This window comes from Phoxinus phoxinus (assembly GCF_949152265.1).
Source record: "Phoxinus phoxinus genome assembly, chromosome: 2".
Classification (NCBI taxonomy): domain Eukaryota; kingdom Metazoa; phylum Chordata; class Actinopteri; order Cypriniformes; family Leuciscidae; genus Phoxinus; species Phoxinus phoxinus.
The window spans coordinates 41,784,403-41,805,350 of NC_136877.1; the positions used below are offsets into that span (position 1 = coordinate 41,784,403).

The 20,948-nt window shown below is 38.6% G+C and overlaps 1 protein-coding gene across 2 annotated transcripts in view; it reads left to right on the forward strand.

The window, feature by feature from the left end:
- il16 (interleukin 16) overlaps positions 1 to 20,727 on the forward strand; it is a 36,779-nt gene extending 16,052 nt beyond the window's left edge. For both annotated transcript variants that reach the window (XM_079586796.1, XM_079586797.1), the window contains exons 8-22: positions 642 to 752; positions 831 to 945; positions 1,086 to 1,159; positions 1,716 to 1,935; positions 4,795 to 4,912; positions 5,946 to 6,078; positions 6,271 to 6,370; positions 9,102 to 9,610; positions 11,883 to 11,979; positions 12,337 to 13,549; positions 14,541 to 14,727; positions 16,457 to 16,558; positions 17,845 to 18,091; positions 18,954 to 19,082; positions 19,893 to 20,727. In XM_079586796.1, the coding sequence (XP_079442922.1) occupies positions 642 to 752; positions 831 to 945; positions 1,086 to 1,159; positions 1,716 to 1,935; positions 4,795 to 4,912; positions 5,946 to 6,078; positions 6,271 to 6,370; positions 9,102 to 9,610; positions 11,883 to 11,979; positions 12,337 to 13,549; positions 14,541 to 14,727; positions 16,457 to 16,558; positions 17,845 to 18,091; positions 18,954 to 19,082; positions 19,893 to 20,053 (3,516 nt within the window). In that variant the 3' untranslated portion in view covers positions 20,054 to 20,727. The remainder of the gene's footprint in view (positions 1 to 641; positions 753 to 830; positions 946 to 1,085; positions 1,160 to 1,715; positions 1,936 to 4,794; positions 4,913 to 5,945; positions 6,079 to 6,270; positions 6,371 to 9,101; positions 9,611 to 11,882; positions 11,980 to 12,336; positions 13,550 to 14,540; positions 14,728 to 16,456; positions 16,559 to 17,844; positions 18,092 to 18,953; positions 19,083 to 19,892) is intronic.
- Positions 20,728 to 20,948: the final 221 nt, after the last annotated feature.

The window sequence follows — 20,948 nt, forward strand, 5'->3', positions numbered from 1 at the left end:
TATATATATATATATATATACTTTTTAACTGTGTTGTAAACCAAAAAAAAAAAAAAAAAAAAATATATATATATATATATATATATATATCCACAGTCTTGTGGAGATTGCAGCAGACATTTGGTGAATTTAAGGCACAAAAAAAAAGAAGAAAAAAAAGACTGAATTTAAATATGGCAAAGTGCCTGGTTATACTGGATTGCGGATGTTTTGCGAATAACGTGTTTACACTGAAAAAAAAAAACACTTACAAAAGTAGTGTAGCTGTTGAGTTTTAAGTTCAGGAATTGTTTTGCCTGAACAGTTCTGAATGAGACTGTCAGCAGTGAATGGTCAATTTCCTTTCAGCTGTTGCACTTTATTTGATAAGGCCATCATTATACTGGTAATCAAATAAATGGCTGTTTCAGTAAGTGCTCACAGCATCTCTACAAAGTGCTTTCCCTCTCCACATCAGCAAAGTGGCTATTTTTAATGAACGTCATGGGAATGCCACATGTAACGCAAATACAGTATGAACACATCTGCTCTGTGAAGCAGAATTTCATCAAATGAAAACATCTCATATTGTCCTTTTTGTCCCTGAACGTAGACCTTTGACATGCTTACCACATTATGAGTGCTCTCCTCGTTCTCCGCAGGCTGTGGTTAGACCATCTCGCTCTCTAAGTTCAGCACACTTGGTCCCCTCCTGCAGTAGCGTACAGGCATTCATCATCTCCAACATCGTGCTCATGAAGGGCCATGGCAAGGTAACCAAACACAAGTCAGATATGCAACAAATAGTCTGATGCATTCTCACCATATAAACCGCTCTCGTGGTATTCCAGGGCCTGGGATTCAGTATAGTAGGAGGCAGAGACAGCATGTACGGCCCAATGGGGATTTACGTGAAGACCATCTTCCCTGGAGGTGCAGCGGCCGCTGATGGAAGACTACAGGAAGGTGGACTCATTAGTTAAATATCATACTGTAATTGGTAATCTATCCAGACACTTACCTCAAAATGTAGCTTTCCCATCAACACTCACAGCTGCATTACCCAGAAGTGGATAGAAAACTATATTAGTGTTTCTGGATTACAGGAGACGAGATACTGGAATTGAATGGCGAATCTCTGCACGGCTTGACACATGAAGATGCCTTACACAAGTTTAAAGTGAGTAGTCTCACCTGGATGCCTTCATTTGTCATTTGACTGATGTGGTTGATGACTGATGGCTGATTTAATAGTAACTTTAATAGAAAGTGAAAGTAAAATGCCATAGTAAAAACTGTAATTGGTTAAGTGAAATACTGTGTGTATATACATATACATACATATATAAGTACACACTCATATATACATATGTCTTCATGAGTACAAAAAAAAAAAAATCTAGTAACCAAAATGCAATCATTATCATAGAAACCATAGCTAACATTTCTTTCTATAAATTTAACATAAATTTTTTTATAATATTATGTTTAACCTCATCATATTAACTAACAGTAGCTAACATGTATGTAATATAATACTGATATGAATACTATATGAATACTTAGGAAATTAATACATAAAAATAGCTAAAATGAAATAGATTTATTTTATTCAATATTTACTCAAAGTCTAAAAAAGTCCAACTATTACCAGATTAATCTGTCTAGACAATATGTCGATCTATCAATAATCCATCATGTTTCACCAGCGATAAACTTCTTTTCTCTTTCTGAAGCAAGTGAAGAAGGGTCTGTTAACGCTGGTGGTGAGGACCAGTCTGCGGGTGGGCGCCATGTTGGGCAGCAACGGACAGGTGTCTCAGTTATGCAGATCCAGATCGCTGAGCTCCAGCACTGGTATAAGTCGAGTCAGCGCTGATTTAGGAGACTATAATTGCCTTAATAACTCTGCAAAACCCCAGGACAGAGTCATGATGGGGATCACGTTGCAGAAGGGTCAGTATCCAAATATTTCTTTCAAAGTGAGTGAACGTTGACAGAAATGTCATTTTTGAGCTAGTGGACTGCATTTCTACTTTACACATATCTGACTGCGTTACAAACTGCATTGCAATTGTTGCTTAGACTGGGTTAATGCACTATTCTGAGCTCCGGCCAGCTGTTGCTGAATTTTCAAGTCACACATCAATCAAACGCTTTTATTTCTGAGCCCTGTACATAAACGTCTCCAGAGCTAAAGTGTGCCTCATTTGTGTAGCTGCATAACACCATAAATTATAATCCTTGAGTGACTAATGTTAGGGAATTTACAGCTAAAGACACAAGGACCAGATATGATTAATTAAGACCAGGGGCCCTATCTTGCACCCAGCGCAATTGACTTTGAACACCGACGCATGTATCATTCCAATTTTGCACCCGCGCACAGCGGACTTTTCCCTCCACAGACGCACGTCGGTAAATTAGGAAATGAACTTGCGCTCGCGGGGGCGGTTCAGCGCAAAGAGGAGGTGTGTTCCGGCGCAAAACTCCCATGGTGCTATTTTCCAGTTTTAGAAAGCAATTGTGCCATTGACCAGGAAAAAAACAGTCTAAAGACAGTGGCGCGTTGCGCGTTAGTGATATGGTATTTTAAGGGCGCGTGCTTGGCCATAATGTTAACGCGCATCCACTTTGATTCTCTAATAAACAGATGCAGCAGTTTTCATTTTTGCAAATCATACATTATTACAAGGAAAAATATTAGCACACGAGGGAAATCATTGTTGTGTCCGTGAAGATGTGAAAAAGATCTATCTAGATTTAAAAAAAAAAAAAAAAAAATCTAGATTAGGCTACACATTTACCCAAATTATACGTCTGTTTAACCGAAGCTAATTTGGGTGGGTTTCTCTCATCATCCTCAATGTCACTTCTCTGTGTTTTACGGCCCTGATGAGAACGTCGGTTTCCTCGGCTGTGAATCGCTCCTGGCGTGCGCCGGCAAATCCGCCGTTATAATAGCAATCCGCCATGGAACAAGCGCGCCGGCTCTTAAAGGGAGTGTGAGAGGACGCTCTGATTGGTTTATTTCACGTTACGCCCAAACCACACCTATGAATAATGAAGCTACTTCAGACCAACCCCTTTTAGATTTGCGTCGGGCGCATGAGTCGTTTATCCGCCGGGAAAATAGCAACAGCGCCGGGATCCGCCCACAAAGTTACTTGCGCTTTGCGCTTTGACACTTGCGTTTCAGGTCGTTAAAATAGGGCCCCAGGAGTTAGAAGTGCAGTCAATTTAAGACAAGAGTCAGAATTATAATAAATGGAAGAATTACATTTTTACTGAAGATAGTTTGCAGTTTCATCAGGCAGAAGTCAGCTTCAAGACTCACAAGGAGTTCGTAGGCCGCCCCTCTACATTTACAAAGATGACAGCAGTTATGCCCTTAACCAAGGTCTAAGCTACGTCATTACTTCAGGTTGAATATTCTGTTTGGCTAAGAAATAGATAAACATAGTAAATCTCCATGGACTGAAAGGCAGTAGCACATCTCCATCGTCTGTACGGCCGCCACCAGGACCCTGAGTTAGGGACCCTGTGTCCCTCCGAGGTCACGAGACTGTGTGCCTAGGCGCCAACATGTCGAAGAAAACAAGTCAGTCTATCTCCAATAATGCCACTTGTTCCTTAACCTGTAACCAAGAATACTTACACACACACACACACACACACACACAGACACACAGCTTCTTCAAGGTTGGATTTGGTCGGGCTCTAACTATAAACATGAGACTCTTCCCAAAACATCCAGATAACATGTTCAAACATTGCTTAAAGTCGGCATTCAGCTGAAGTTGTAATAGTCTTTTCTTCCTTATTGTGATATTTATCTGAGCGAAAAGGATTCTTGAACAAGCTAAATGTAGGGCGGGACTTGATTTTGTCCACCAGGATTTGACAAGGGGGTAATCCATCCGGCGAAAACCGAAGCTTTGGCTATCAAGCCATCACCTTCTGTTAGCATTCCATTGACTCCCATTCATTTTGGCGTCACTTTGACAGCGAATAACTTTACATCTGAGGCGTTTAAAGACTCCATTTGTCCATTATTTATTTCTAAAGAAACACGACAATGTATAAAAGGCTCTATTACCTTGTATCTTACGTTATTATCTTAAAAATAGGCTAACGATTGCGTCATAACCACTCGACTCTCTGTCGCACAGTCGAGAAATTACCGTATAGACAGGCGGAGAAGCTGGCAAGCAATCGGGGGGACGTGGAGGCATAAAGTCCGATAAAGTCAAGGGAGAAGCCCATAGAGAGTCATAAAGTTGATCCTGCTGCTAGCTCATGAACAGCTAATGCTCACGCTCTCCGTCTCTGCGAGATTCGGAAGGGAATGGTTCAGATTTCTCTCGGCACAGCTACTAGAAGACTTACAACTGTGTCAGACACGTTGCTCACGTCCCATCTACGTCGTCAAGCTCAGTTAGAGCCTGCGCAGTTCGCCCAGCCATCAGGAAGTGAGTGCTTCTAATTGACTTCACTTTTCTCCGTTGAAACCAATGGGATCGCTGTGTCCAGTTTATATACTGTCTATGGGATTTGATTGAAGGGTTGTGGTTTGCTATTGGTCAATCTCATGTGATTGTCCCACCCATGCACTGGTAAACGCGTCAGAGAAGAGATGTTGCTGCAAGAGGGAGGGGACATCATTTTTATTAAAGATTATAAGGGCACATGAATAAAAAAAAATGAAGATGTGTAGCCACCATTTTATTGCAACTGATTATGATGACTACAAAAGTCTGAGAAGAAAATGAACATGTGAGTATTTCTTAATGTGTATTTTCTGAATATGTCTAGAGATTGGCGTAGGTCTAGGCATTGGCTTGTGCTGTGTACCTTCATCTGGCGGCTGCCCGGGAATCTTCATTCACACGCTGTCACCAGGATCAGTGGCACACATGGATGGACGATTAAGGTTTGAACCCGTCACATCTTTAAAAAGTTAAATTTAGCCAATAACATAAAATACATTAATATGAGATATGAGACTCCAATGTTGTATATTTCTTCATAGTTAATTAGAAAATCTGAATATACTGTACATTTTCAGCCTATCTAAAATTTCACCTCACCTATAGGCAATATACTTAAATATTATTATGAGACTCATATTTTTGATGCACCCTTTTAAATAGTCTTCTCCGTTCACAAAATTTTAATAATTTGAACAATATCAGTTTACTTCAGTTAAATGTTGGGCAGATGTATAGCAAATTACAAATCCCAAAGTCCCCCCAAATAGGTGTGAATGTACAGAAAGTATAGTTGCGTTTTTAAAACAAAACAAAATGTTCCACAAGTGTTGCAGTTTGCTCTCAAAAAATAGTTTATTCAATTAACTTAATTACCCCTAAATTAAGGAAAGCTCTGTGCAATTAGTTTAGATATGTACAACAGGACTAAAACAAGTTTAAACAAGTAATATTTTCTAGTTGGAAGAGAATGTAATCCCATAAAGCATGCTGGGAAATACAGATCCATTTCCCAGTTGGTTATGTCACCAAAAACAATACATTCAAATTTTGTTCATTTTATGCTATTGGACATAATGATATTAAGTTGTGACAAAATGTTCAAGAACTCTGTCACATTAGCGCATTTTAGCAAAGTAATTTGAACAGTCAGCAAAAATCTTTTATTTTTATTTTTTTATATGTTAATTTGATGTTTGGAGGCTACGCAACGGTAGGCATGTTTCCACAATGTATTACTTTAAGATTAAGATGCATACTAAAAAAAATAACTTTACTTAAAGTGGTTGGGTACTGATCATTTATGGTAAACCAAATGATACACTGCATATCATGTTATAAATGGCAATTATTTTATTTTCATAAGTGTGGTGTCTAGAACATTTATAAAACTAACCAAACTGCAGCGCTGTGAATTGTTGTAATGATGTGTGTGGTTGCCGGGTTGTTACTAAGTAGTATGTGAATGTTTGTCAGATGTGGCGATGAGATCATGGAGATCAATGACACAGTGGTTTGCAACATGACACTGAACGATGTGTACACGGTTCTGAGTCAGTGCAGCCCGGGCCCGGTTCAGATCATCATCAGTCGACACCCTGACCCAAAAGTAGGTTTACTTTCCCTTCAGGAGTATAACATAAGAGAGGATCATGTACCAGATTTACTCACATGTGTCAAGACAATTTACACTTCATTATGGCTGTGAGCAGTCAAACCTTTCCGTTATTGTTCATAAGTTGTCAGTGTATGCTAAAATTTAAAAGCAATAAATTGCACGTGTTTCTCTGTGTGCATGAAGGTTTCTGAGCAGCAGCTCAATGATGCAATCGCTCAGGCGGTGGAGCACAGCAGACTGAGGAGAGACAGGAGTCAGTGGAGTATGGATGGATGTAACAGCAGTGAGTTATTGATCTTTTGTTTGCTCTGAAGGCCTATTTCACACAGTGATTTTACAGCATAATTGCAACTGTAACTGTGGCTCTGTACAGAACGTAAACTTATTTCGAGGTTACCACATAAACAACTTCCTTTATTAATGGCATTGTAAGTGTTATTGTGAGTAGGCATCAATCAAATGGATGGTCATGAAATCTAATTAATACTAGGAGGATCACAATCACATCCAAATGATGCAGTAAGCCATTTCTGAGAAACACTGTTGAACACTTGTAGCCAATCAGCATTAGGGGGCGTGTCCACTCATGGTGGGGGAGGAGAGAGAGTCAGCAAGAGGGAGATTTGCAGCCTGACAAGCCACACCCACATCAAGATGTTGGGTCTGGGAACACACCATTGGCAGGGCTCAATCCGAGGGGCGGGATAAACGGTTGTCTTTCAAATTCCCTCTGCACGCAATAGGATAGCGCTCCAACCAAACAGAGCAACGAAGAAGGTGACGTAGTCGAAACACATCTTCCTTTTTTAAGAATGACTTCAGTGCCGTTCTTTTCTCAAAGAAAAGCTTAACTCTAAGTCTTCCAGAGTCGCGACCAAAGCCGAATCGAAAGACGTCTGTTCGCCAGCAGCAGCAGTCATCTTCTTTGTTTTCAAGTAGCAGGGAATTCACGCGGAACCGCTGCAACTCTGCCATCATTATGTTAAGCCCGCCCACCGACTCTATACACGATGTGATTGGCCTGATTAGAGTTTGGTTTTTCCAGCTCGCAAGTCAACGGAGAGTTGCTAGACAATACTGGCTGCAAAATAACATTTGCTGCCGCTATGGTGCGTCTAGATTTCTAGGCTAGGAGATTTGAAGAATTTCTGTAGAAAGAGAGATGGCTGAGAGACATTACAAAAGAGAAAAGGTCAGAGGAATTTCACTGGAAAAAGAAGGGTAATGATCAGGCAAGAGCTTTTAATATTAGAAAAGCTTTCCAGCACTATAATAGACACCTAAGCAGGAAGGTCTGAAAACGGACGCCGAGGTTGCATTGTTTCTTTTCCATACGTGGGTAACATTGGTTTTTGCTGTGTTTCACAGAACCATGATATGCTGTTGTTGTAATGCTAGCTATAGTAACAGGACCGTTTTGAGTGTCATTGTTTGTCAGGAGATGGTGTGCTGCTGGCGACTAACAACTAAATACAGTGCTATGCATAAGTTTAGACACCCATGCTAAAGTTGACTAAAAAGAGGAATAAAAAATCATCTTTTGGAAATTGAACTTAATGCCTTAATTTAAAGAAATAGGAAAAATCCAACCTTTAAGGACACCAATTTTCTCTGTGAATGAATAATGTATCGTAAATAAATAAATGTTCTTCCTTAAAATACAGGGTGCATAAGTTTGGACACCCCTATGTTAAATTCCCATAGAGGCAGGCAGATTTTTATTTTTAAAGGCCAGTTACTTCATGGATCCAGGATACTCTGCATCCTGATAAAGTTCCCTTGGCCTTTGGAATTAAAATAGCCCCACATCATCACATAGCCTTCACCATACCTAGAGATTGGCATGGAGTACTTTCCATAAGATCATCTCTCAATGCAAATCAAACCAGCTATTAGGCTAACTGAAATAAAACCATGCCAATCTCTAGGTATGGTGAAGGCTATGTGATGATGTGGGGCTATTTTAATTCCAAAGGCCAAGGGAACTTTATCAGGATGCAGAGTATCCTGGATCCATGAAGTAACTGGCCTTTAAAAATAAAAATCTGCCTGCCTCTATGGGAATTTAACATAGGGGTGTCCAAACTTATGCACCCTGTATTTTAAGGAAGAACATTTATTTATTTACAATACATTATTCATTCACAAAGAAAATTGGTGTCCTTAAAAGTTGGATTTTTCCTATTTTTTTAAATTAAGGCATTAAGTTCAATTTCCAAAAGATGATTTTTTATTCCTCTTTTTAGTCAACTCTAGCATGGGTGTCTAAACTTATGCATAGCACTGTATTACTTGTATTTACTCTTGTGTACTTTATGGTAATTGTCCTTGTCGTTCATTAATCATCTTTTTTGCGATGCATTATTTTGCTTCGCTTTAGCTTTGATGAGACATCCACTCGTGCATTGCGTGCTTGTGCATTTTGGGGGCGGAGCAATGATATTTTAAATGTCAACAGTGTTTCTCAGAAATCGCTTGGAGAAGACCACCTCTTTTATTTACCTTTAAGAGGTGGTTGTGCCTGGATTCACTTTTTTTTTTGGAAAAAGAAATGCTGTTTGTGTACTCGCATGTGTAAGTTGGAAACTATTTTAGTTGTTAAGTTATGCTTTACTTAGAAGTGGGAAGCAGAGACTCAGACTTAAAATCTTCAAATTGTTTCCAACATAACTTGCAGGGTTCCAGCAGTCATGGAAAACTTGAAAATGTTAAGAAAAAGTGTTCTAAATAAAAAACTAAATCATGAAAATAAGTCAAATCTTAAAAAGGCATGGGAATTTCTATAGTGAATATTTGACAATATAAAATGTCACATATAAATGTAAAATCTATATATACACATACACACACTGGGCCTACTAAAGGTATAGTGTTGATTCTCTGGATCCCTGGTTGTCAAAGTCTCATGTCTGCCTAGTCGCGTGTTTACACTTTGTACAAAATGAACTGTCCTGGGTGACTCTTCTGCAAAGAAGATAGTCAGTTGGTTTAGACAAGTCTGTATCTGATCTCAGGTCTGAGGAGAACAGAACCCTGTTCGCACAGCAGACAGAAGTGTATCCGCTGTCTGGACAGGAGCGGTAGTCATCTGACCTGTAGACGAGCACAGAAACCCATGATCCGATCATGCAGTGAGGGCGCCTACAGCCAGCGCTGTACACCAGCCAGCGTCACCACTCAATCCTTCCTACAACCGGAGCACGTCACCAGAGTACAGAGCATGGATGTCTCTTTAACAACCAACAGTGAAACTTCACTTAATAACACACTTTCTCCAGCCTCGTTCACTGATGATGACTATAACATTCCCTATAAATGTCCAGTAAATTTCATTGGACAACAAACATTAGATGTGCATACAAGTGGGGTGAGAAATTCTACGCCAGGACCAACAAATCAGACACGGAGGTACTGCAGACGACAGGAAGTCACCAGTCAGGAAGCGCTGACTGATTCGTGCGGCTCTAGTCGAGGTTCTCCAGTAAAAGAGGAAGATCTGCTGCCTTCTCAAAGCAATTGCCAGGTATGGCTATATACTGCACACGTTTATGAAATGCACTATATTCTATTGAGCAAAATGACATTGTTTGGTCAATTAAAATGTTTATTGCTTTGTTTTCTCTTCCTTGTGTAGGGTTTCACATCATTTAATATCATGTCAGTGATGTTATGTCCAATAAATTAATTAAATTCAGGATTTAAATCTACGCTTTGGATTGTATTTCTGTTGCTTCTTTGCTCTCTGTAATAGAGACTAGTCACAAGTAGGCGTTTTTCACAGTGAGATTGTTGCATTGCCCATAAATGGTAGTTGAGTATTGTAAGTCAAGACATGATTGGCTTGACTTCAACACTTGCCTTATTGTCAAATTCTTCACAAGTCTTGCATATGAAAATCTTGCACCATCATTGTGCATGTGAATAGCTGTAATGCTACGGCCCTTAAAGGGAAAAAATACCGTTACATTTTTTTCTTATAGTGTGCCTTGTCTTATCATGATCTGTGAAAAACAGAAATGTGTCAAAATTAACAAGACACATTTAAGTAAAAGCATTGGTAATATCCAATTGGACATTCTTTTCCCCACACTTGAAATGGCCAGTGAGTTAAGAAAGTGTACCGGTCATAATTTTGTTTTACAAAAATAGGCAGTAATGACACCAAAATTTTAGATACCAGTGAAAATACACAATTATCTATTCCAACATACCACAGCTAAAGGTACTAGCCTAACTAAAATACATTTAAAACATTGTTAAAGAAAAGTAATCAGTCAGTAATAAAATAAGAACAAATAATCAAATTACAAGCAAAAGCACATATAAACACAAGATTACAAAAATACAAATGAAGTAAACAGTGCTTTTCATGTTGTTTAGGTAGGTCTAACATACGTTTTCAGGTACAGAAATTTAATAAAGTAAGCAAATGTAAAATAACTGCATAGTCTCCACTGTATAAATTAAACATCCTTATTAATGAATACTTAATAAAGTTACAAAAGTTATTACTTTCTCAACTGTTTACACTCACTTAAAGGGACACGGCGACTTTTTGGGACTTTAGCTTATTCACCATATCCCCCAGAGTTAGATAAGTCCATACACACCTTTTCATCTCAGTGCGTGCTGTAACTCTGTCTGACGCACCCACCGCTAGCCTAGCTTAGCACAAAGACTGGAGGTAAACGGCTCCAGCTAGCATGCTGCTCCCAATAAGGGACAACATAACGCCAACATTTTCCTATTTACATGTTGTGATTTGTATAGTCACAGCGTTTAAAAATAACAAGGTCACATGAGACACAGTCATCTTCTAATCGTATACATACTGGGAACTATATTATCAGAAGGCGAAGCACTGCTACTTGGGCGGAGTGATTTGCTCGCAGCACCTGAGAGGTGAGGAGCAGAGAGTTCGCTCAGAGTGTTGCGCTAATCACTCCGCCCAAGTAGCAGTGCTTCGCCTTCACAACATGTCAATCAGGACCCCAACAGGTAGACATTTTAAAACTCTTAAAGGTGCAGCCGGTCAACCGTGTTAGATTTTCCATTATCAATGCTACTGTAGACATGCATTATTTGATTCATTTAGTTTAATTTATTCTACAAACAAAAGTGTACAATAACAAGGGTTTTGCCATATAAAAAAAGCAGTATTCAGCAGGTCAGACTACACTGAATATTTACACATCATCATTTGTCACACCAGTGGATCATTAAAATAAAATAATCTAATGTTAATTAAAAGTAATACTTTTTTTTGACAAATGGGGACCAATTTTATAAATATATGTTATTTATATAAATATTTCCTTCACAAATAAATAAAACATTTAAATTAAATAGACCTATATATTTTACATTGACTCATTATTTAAAATCTTTTGTTGCCTCACAGTCTTTTATTGTCTCCCCACATGCATCTAGTTTTTCTGCAGTCTATACAGGGCTTTGAGAAAGATCTCAAGGCTTCTGTTTAAAAATGTACGTAGAAAATCATGCTACCTCTTTTTGGACGTGTTCATGTCAGTGTTTGATGACAGTTTGAAAATGAATTTGTGTGCACTTCATACTAAAATTTTATTTGCACAATAGTGCATCTTTTTGTCACAGGAATCGTAATGCTTGAGCGTTTTGCATGGGGCATGGCTCTTGTGTGTGTACTGTGTACATGCCTGTGTTTCTGTTTGCAACAGCGATGCATGACAAAATTATACTGGATGTATTTCTACACCTTTTCACATTTTTTGTAAGTCTTAAACTCAGCCAGCCATTTCCTGTTTTTGTGACAGGAAGTGGTTGAACACGCAGAAGTCGGAACTAAAGCATCTGCCTGTATCTCCGAGCCTAAAAGTGACTCAACATACAGAGAGGACAGACAGCACAAAGGTATGTTAATCAGAAATACACCTTTTACTGGTTAATATTCAGTTAAAAAACAGCAATATGTCATTGTAGGTTGCAAAACTTTCATATAGACATTTACTTTGTATTATTTTGTAGAAACGTATGTTGAGACTTTTCATTTCCTAATTCAGCTGTAATAGTAATAGTACATTTTAGTGTCCTAATAACAATATGTTTATAAAACAAAGTAGCATGTTTTTATATTACAGCTGTTCTGTTTTTAAATGAAAATAGAACAATTATTGGATGTGTGGCTGCACGTGAGTTAGTTCTCACTTTGAACTTCTCGGTTCTGCAGCTAAGTAAAGGGAAATACATGTGAAAACTATTATGTTACAGGTCCAGAGTCCCCATCTCAAGTGTGCAGTCCGAGTAAGCGGGTCGGTCTGAGACGTCAGGCTCGTTTGAAGGTCAGTACAGATCAACCACTTGACCCCTGGGTAAAGCTGACCGAAAGTCCAGAGAACCAGTCATTCTGCTCCAAAAACATGGATGACCATAATGGAGATGCTGAAGTTAACAGCACTGCCTCTGAAACCACAAACATCACCTCAGACTCCAAATATGAACAACTTCCCAATGTTAAAAAAGGGCCCCCGGTGGCTCCAAAGTCTGCAAGAGTACGTCAAAGCATGAAGAGCATTAAATCTGGGAAACCGATAACAGAGGCTTTGAAGCACCCAGATAACAGCAGCCACGATACTGGCAGGACCTTTGGGATTAGTCGGAGGACTCCTTCATCAGGAGCCAATTTGTCAATCAGACAGAAGATCAGCTCATTTGAGACTTTCTCAAGTGCCGATGGAGCTGAAAGGCAGAATAAGCGACTGGCCCCAACGGCATCTCTTCCTCCAATGGAGAAGACAACTAAAAACTCATCTGCAGACTACAGCAATGCAGAGAGAACCAAAGTTAACACAAACAACTTGCACAATAATGATACCATGACACCAACAATTTCAGCCACCACCCAGCCTGCAGAGGAAGAAGAGCAAACAGTTTCCCTCAGTTCAGATATCATTTCAGTGCCCCACCCTGCAGAGGAAGAAAAACAATCAACTTTTCATGATTTAGAGCCCTGTAACCCAATCCCTGTTGAGGAACCTGCTCTGGACTCAAAAGAGCTTCCACCTGCTGCTGAGAATGAGCAAGAACCCCTAACTTCTCAAGAGGATTCGCCCCCTTCAAGCCACGTACCAAGAAGATCTAGCAGCTCGAAAGAGGGTCTTGGAGAAAAACCCGAAGATGCTGGAACTCATACGGTGAGCTTGAGGACCCGAAGTCTACCCCTCAGTCCCTCTTCAGATACCCCCACCTCAAGTGGCTTGGAAGGGGAGAGCCTGGGGATAATCTTGTCCTTCAGCAACCAGGTGTCCAATGCTCTGATGCGGTCCATGCAATCCCTGCCACAGTCCCCTTGCATTCGAATTGGGAACCCTTGGAGCGCCCCACCTGGATCCCCTCTTCATAACCCAATAGAAGAAGACTCTTCTTCCGAAAATCCCCCACCTTCACCAGCACTAGAAAACAGTGAGAGGGGTTTCTCTGTAAGGTATGTAACTTATCCAAACATATTATTGTATCTCTGAAAACAATGTAGGACAAATGCAATCAGAAGATGAAAGCGTTTGGGGGTACAATTATACTCGATGCAGTGTTTTGTTGGCTGATGGTAAGGAATAAGATCACTTGCTGGGACTGAAGCCAACAATGTCAACTTCTTTCAAGTTGAGAACTGGCTGTACGATAAAGGCATTGCAGAGTATTTAATGATTCGGGAGTCTGTTTTAAATGAAACGAGAAGAGGAAATGCAGCTCAGTTGAGTTAGTCACAAACAACAAATCCTTTCATACTAATGTCTTGTAAACTCTTGCACTATTCCTTATCACTGTAAGAAGAAAAAAAAAACTTTCCCGTTATGCATGTTTGACCTAAAGTAATTTATAGATAAATGTGGTGAGATATGAGCTAATTGGCCACAACATTTGCAAGTGAAACCTAAAATTAGTCTGTAGTTTGAAGAAGTCTAAGGCAGTAGAAGGCCTCTGTCTGGCTGAGTTTAGCTTCAACTATAATTAAACACACCAAACTGAGCTAATCTACAGCAGCGGGGTAGTGTCCAAATTTTCAGTATTCATAAAACATAGGCCAAAAGCATCTGGGTGACCTACTACTTCCAGTGATATTTTGAATTGTGCATATGATGGACACTTTACTATCCCATGATGCCACGGGAGAGGATTTGTAAATGGCAGTGAAGTGCAACTGACAGTGGTTGTAACTCTAGAACCAACATAGTCTCAGCCATGTCCCAAATTGAGTTTGAAACAACCCTACTCCATGAGGGCTACCTTCCTACAGACTTCAGTTTCAACACACAAGTAATCCTGAACACCTTTATTAGCTGGTTCAGGTGTGTTTGATTATGGTTGGACTACACTGTAGGAACTACTGTAGGAAACACTGTAGGATGGCAGTTGTTCAGGAGCCGGAGCTGGGTTGGCCAACCCTGTTCTAAATCATATATATATCTTGTCTGCAGCTTGGCTGAACTGAGAGAGCGTACCATTGAGAGAGGGGAGGAGTGCGAGAAGGAGGAACGGAAACCCGAACGACTGCTCACTTCAGCCTCAGCCCTCTGTGCCCAATCGATGCTCTCGGCCCTTCCTCAACAGGAGATTCAGCGGATGATTCAGGAAGTCAAGGATCTGGATGAAGACACGCTAAGGGTGGGTTTAGCTCTGGTTTAATAATCATTGGACCAATACAACAAAGTACATGCTGTCGGCTATTGCCTGGCATAGATTAGTTTCATATCCTGCTATGCAAACTTGAATATGTATGAGAGGTGTGGCAGATTAACAATCAGTTCTCTATAAAGAAACAGCATATTGAAAGTGGTCTTAGTTCAGTTGAGCTTTCTTTTGTGTTTTGCTATATTCTAAAGCTCACTTGCTAACAGGGTTGAACAAAATAGAATAAAGCATGCAACTCTTAGTCAAGAGTGTGACTTCCTGACCATGGCAGTGTTGCAATGTTCCTCTGGGGTGCATTTTGGTGCACTGTTTTGCATTCAAGACTGTTTCCTTGATCAATAGTCAAACAAATATGTCTATATTCCTTCATGATAATGAAGTGATATGCACTCAAAAGCTTCACATGTCCTTAGACATAATGTGCTTTAGTGCTGTAGTGAAATGCAGAAGAAGAGGAAGTGTTGATATTTTGCATAAATTTCTTGAAAGCATGCCAGGTTTTTCTGTTGGCTGTGTAAATAAGGGAACAATCCTAAAAGCTGTTTAAGGCTGTATTAGTCCGCAGGACTGGATTACTTACCCAATGCCTTGAATCAAAATCATCCTTTTTGATTTCACTTGTTTTAAATGCTCCTGTGGTATGACAAATTATTATTTTGTTAAGTATTCCAGTCTCTTAACTTATATTATGTGATAAAAACTGCATGCACAATAGTTTTGATACAATTTGAAAAATTCTTATTAGAAAAAATATGGAGTTTAACAGGATAGCTTAAAGCTAACTATTAGCATGCGACCTTCTAGTCCCTTGGTGTAATTTGTATTATGTAAATAATCTCAAAATCAGATCAAATCAAATGTTAGATCCATCTAAATAGTGTCACAAAGCAGGGCTGTTAAAATTAACCTTTAATGATCAAAAATACTAGTTCTTGATAGTATGAGAGGTAAAACAAGATTGTGCCCCCAGTTCAGATATTATATTTCCCCACAATACAGTATGCAAAAAACAGTATGTTAAAGGAGTAGTATGTTTGAATATGCAGTTTTATAAAACAGTAGGTGAACATGAATACCCACATTAACTGATACTTCCGTGGAGATTAAAGTGTGTATCGTATCACTTTACTATGCCACAAGGCCATGAGAACCTTGATGAGGCTGACATCATCAGTAGGCCTACACAAATTTGGATGCAGCTCTGGGATATTTGGCTCAAATCCCAAGACAAATTATGTAGGTGTGCCTTAAAATTAGGCTTGGTATTTGATGACACTTATGATTAATATGGCTGCTAATATAAATTTGTATCCTATTTAGACCAGTGTCATCTTTTGAGACAGTGCCAGATGCTTATGAGATTTTGACAAAATAACTATTCATGCGATTATTTTATGCTATTCAACATTAGGAACATAGGGAAGGCTATATCTCAATCTCTCTCTCGAAACTCCATGATGTAATAGAGTGGGAACATGATCCAGCCCACCTGGAAATCATCAATGAGGCAGCTGTTCTTTAGTAAGCGATAAACCCCTGTTTTCAAATGCAGATTGTTCTCCGGCATGTTCTAGAAAACTGCTACACTAAATGCATTTGAGGACTTAAATTCCGCTTACTATACAGCTACAGGTACAAAGGGGTTTTAAACCACAAAATACTCTATAAACAAGGCTGATTTGGATTTCTTGATGTCCATTAGCAACTGGAAGGCATCCAGGTTGTGATTCTACATAAAGAAGAAGGAGCTGGCTTGGGTTTCAGCATTGCTGGCGGTATTGATCTGGAGAACAAAGCAACTACAGTGAGTGACGTCTCCAAATCTCCATAAACCACACACCACAGCTCATCTACTTCACCTTTCAACATGAAACACGGCCTATTGAATGTTGTCATCATTTCCACACACTCGTGTCGTTCAGACCTTGAAACACATAAAAGGACCTTAGGCAGAATGTCCAGGCTTCAAATCTAATTCATGTTTCTGCTCAATTAAAAACGGCACATTTGTGGCAGGGTTGACATCATTGACAATAATCGTTCCTCTGTTGTAGCCTTCAAATATCATGTTTTTCATATTTATTTTTTGCACACGAAATTTGCTATCTTTGCCAGAAGGGATGATTTTTAGTACAGGAATGACTAAAATTTGGGTCTGTTCCTCACACAAAGCTATCATTTGTCTTTAGAAGCTCACAAAATACTTTTTAAATATTGGCAGTGAATCATCCAATTTTGTTCAAAAACTTGGACATTCTTGTACATGTAGAAGTAAAATAAAAAAAACACTACAGTGTAGGTCAAAATGACATTAAGATGAGTAAATGATGACAAATCTGAACTATTTCTTTAAGAAATATACTACTGGTACATTACATTAACACATTTATCAAAAGCAACATACAATAGTAAAGGAACATTAAGTTTCATACCATTCAAAAGTTTTTTTTAAAATAAATTAATACTTTTACTCAGCAAGGATGCAATAAATTGATCAGAAGTGACAGTAAAGACATTAGTAACGTTACAAAATAATTCTATTTCAAATAAATGCAGTATTTTTTACTTTCTATTCATCAAAGAATCCTAAAAAATCAGTTTTCATTTTCATCAATGTATAATAATAAGTATAATCAATAATCAGTAAATCAGCATATTCAGATTATTTCTGATGGATCATGTGACACTGAAAATTCAGCTTTCCATCAAATATTCAAATACTGTATTATTGATACAAAAAAATGCAGCTTTTGCGACCGTAGGAAACTTCTTTCAAAACATGAAAAAATCTTATTGATAACATTTAAAATAAAAATTATTTAAGTCAGAATTGTGAGTGACTTTATAATTCGCAATTGCTAGTTTATATCTCACAATTATGAGAAAAAAAGTCAGCAATATGAGATAAAAACAAACAAACAGATGGGTCACAATTACCTATTACCGTATATTTTATTCATAGGATACAGTTCCAAACTTCCAGTGGTTCCACTTTAGCTGTAAATGCAAAACGAATTCAGTTAAAGCTAGAAAAATTATATTTTAAATATTCATTTTATTCACTGTATGTATCAAATCATGTCCCTTCAGGTTCACAGAGTGTTTCCCAGTGGATTAGCAGCTCAGGAGGGCACCATTGAAAGAGGAGATGAGGTGTTGTCCATTAATGGTCAAACGCTAAAAAATGTCACGCACAGCGATGCCACGGCGATACTCAGGCAAGCCCGCACCATGAAGCAGGCTGTGGTGGTGGTGTCCAAGAACAAAGACGCAGAAGGAAAGGGAAGCGCTAACGCTAATGAGTCTAACAGCAGCGGGGCAGAAAGCAGCGGCACAGGTGGGCCAACATTACTGACGTCAACACAGCGATGACTAACACTTTTGTCAACACTTAGGGATAGGTCGGCCAAAAATGAAAACTCGGTCATCAATTGCTCATCCTCGAGTTGTTCCTAACAAACCTGTATGAACTTCTTTCTTTTGCTGAACACAGAAGAAGATATTTTGAATAATATAAGTATCCAAACAGTTGAAGGGCCCCATTGACTTCCATATATGGAAAAATAAATACTATGGAAGTCAATGAGGTCCATCAAGTGTTTGGATAATTATATTATTCAAAATATCTTCTTTTGTGTTCAGCAGAAAAAATTAATTAATACAGAGTTGGAACAATTTGTGGAGGTTGAGAAAATTATGACAGAATTTTTGGGTGAACTTTCCCTTTAACAGGGCATAAAATGAATACCGAAATAGGTTACAAGAGCTACACAATGTGTAATAAAAAAAGATATAAAAAAATTAGACTTAAGTCAAATAAAAAGCCCTATTTAAACTGGTCTAGTTTCCTCTAAGGGAATGAATTGATGTTTCACAGATGTACTAATTCTGTCCATATTCAACCAACAACTTTGGTAGAAAGTACAGTTTTTTGTTTTTTTTTAGATAACTTGAATGGAAATGTCTTGTGCCGCCTGGCGGGCCTTCATTCTCGATTTAGACCTTTTTTTTGCGTACAGCAACAGTTGGTGTAAAAACGGACTAATAATCAAACAATTCACATTTCAGTGGGTTTTATGATGCATCTAAATGTTCCAAGTTAATATTTGCTATTCATTTAGAAAAATAATCCAAATAGTTAAGACTAACATAATGCAAAAATGTGTACATTAATTCTATGATTTAAAAATGTCTCTTAGGGGACGATGGAGGTGAACCTGTGACAATGGAGCTGGAGAAGAACGCGGGGGGAGTCGGATTCAGTCTTGAGGGAGGAAAAGGCTCCATTAATGGAGACAGACCACTAACCGTCAACAGAATATTTACAGGTGAGATTATGACTGAACATTTATGCTAAACCTGCTCCAATGTCAATTCATGATGACAAATCAGCAGATTCTATTCAAATTTAATGTGCTGAAGGATGTAAACATGGTAAAATGTGTTTAAGGGGTCATGAACCGTTTATTTTTATATTTTTTATATTGTTGTCTGAGGTCAACTTATGACATTCACTTGGTTTTTACATTCAAAAACATGGAACTGAATAAGTAATAGGCTATTTTCAACCCTGGTTTTGAGCCTAGCTCAATGGTTTTTATGGGCGTGCCACATTGAAGACTTGGAAGTAAACGCCCACTGCTATGATTGGATAACAGTTTTGGATATTATAATGAGTTTCATGTAATGCGCGAAGCGGTGGGCGGGGCTAAACAGGCAGTGTTAAAGTAGGCGTTGATGATCTTCTGCGGAGGCGGTGTTTGATACCCTTTGACGTCATAGATCCCCACACTTTGAAAAACCTGTCGTTCGCTGTGCCTGGTGTCAATACAAGCTTTTACTGGACTAACAGGGAAGTTTTCAGTTCTGAAACTTTCAGGATATTCTTATAGTATGATGACCTCTTATGTCAAAAGCTCAAGGAAAATTTGATTTCTCAGTTCATCACCCCTTTAAATTACCTCGTGAATACTGCAGTCTTACTGGTAGCTGAAAGCAGCATCAAAATGACCAAAATAAACCAGCATGTTTCTATTCTGCATAAATCTCTAGCGCTTTCTGTTAAGTTTTCTGATTCAATTTGAGCCTGCAAATCAGTAACATAAGTCATGCAATACATACTGTCTTTTCTCTGGCAGGAAGTGACGCTGAGCAAAAGGGGCTGAAGTCTGGCGATGAGGTACTGCAGATACAGGACTCGTCTCTGCAGGGTCTCACACGCTTTGAGGCCTGGACATTCATCAAAGGTCTGACCGACGGGCCGTTTACACTCGTCATTAGGAGAAAAAGATGCGAGTAGAGCTAAACTCCATTCAAAAGCACTTATAATAACCCAAAAGAAAAAAACAGAACACATACAGGACTACCAATTTTTTGTATTTTAGATTTGAGCAAGAAACATGCATAAACATTCAAATGACTTTTTAGGATTTTTCTTACCCTCCCCACTCTCACGAGTTTCACAATAAAATTCCCTTATATTTCCAGGTTTTCCAAGACTGTGGGAAACTTGCTGGGATCATTCAGTTGCGTTTATTGCTCCATTTATGCATTTGGACAGTTGTATGACTTACATATGTTGTATGACGTGCATCACTGCATGATGTGGTACTACATGATCAGGAAAGTTGTTTTTTTCTGAGTCTTATAGCACATCGCTGTGCTGGAGTTGTATTGTTATACTGTCACGATCAGGGATTCATAAAACAAAACAAAAAGATTCTTGTCAAGTCTGCCTGTTTTGATGCAATGATTTGCACAAGCCTGTAAATATACACTTTCAGATATCACATTATATTTCTACACCATGTCACCAAAGCAGAATGTAAAGAACGTGTCATGAAGCGAAGGCACAATGGTTTCAAGAGAAAAACAAATGGACTAACCATTAAATATAATTTCAATAATAAAAATTTTGTTTGCTTTGTCAAACGCTGCCCCTAACAGTACACAGCTCTTGTTTTTCATCAAATGAAGAAATAATAAATACAATAATTTGATATATATATATATATATATATAAAAAAAAAAAACTATTATCTTCTAACAGATTCCACCTTTGACAGTTAAGAAATAACCAGTGTGCTGAACACCTATTCTGGTCTTGTTAGTTTGGTATTTTTGGTTTCCCCTTTTAAAAGAAAAGCCTTAATATATTGAAATGGTGTCAGAACAAATATGTTTTAAATGTAATT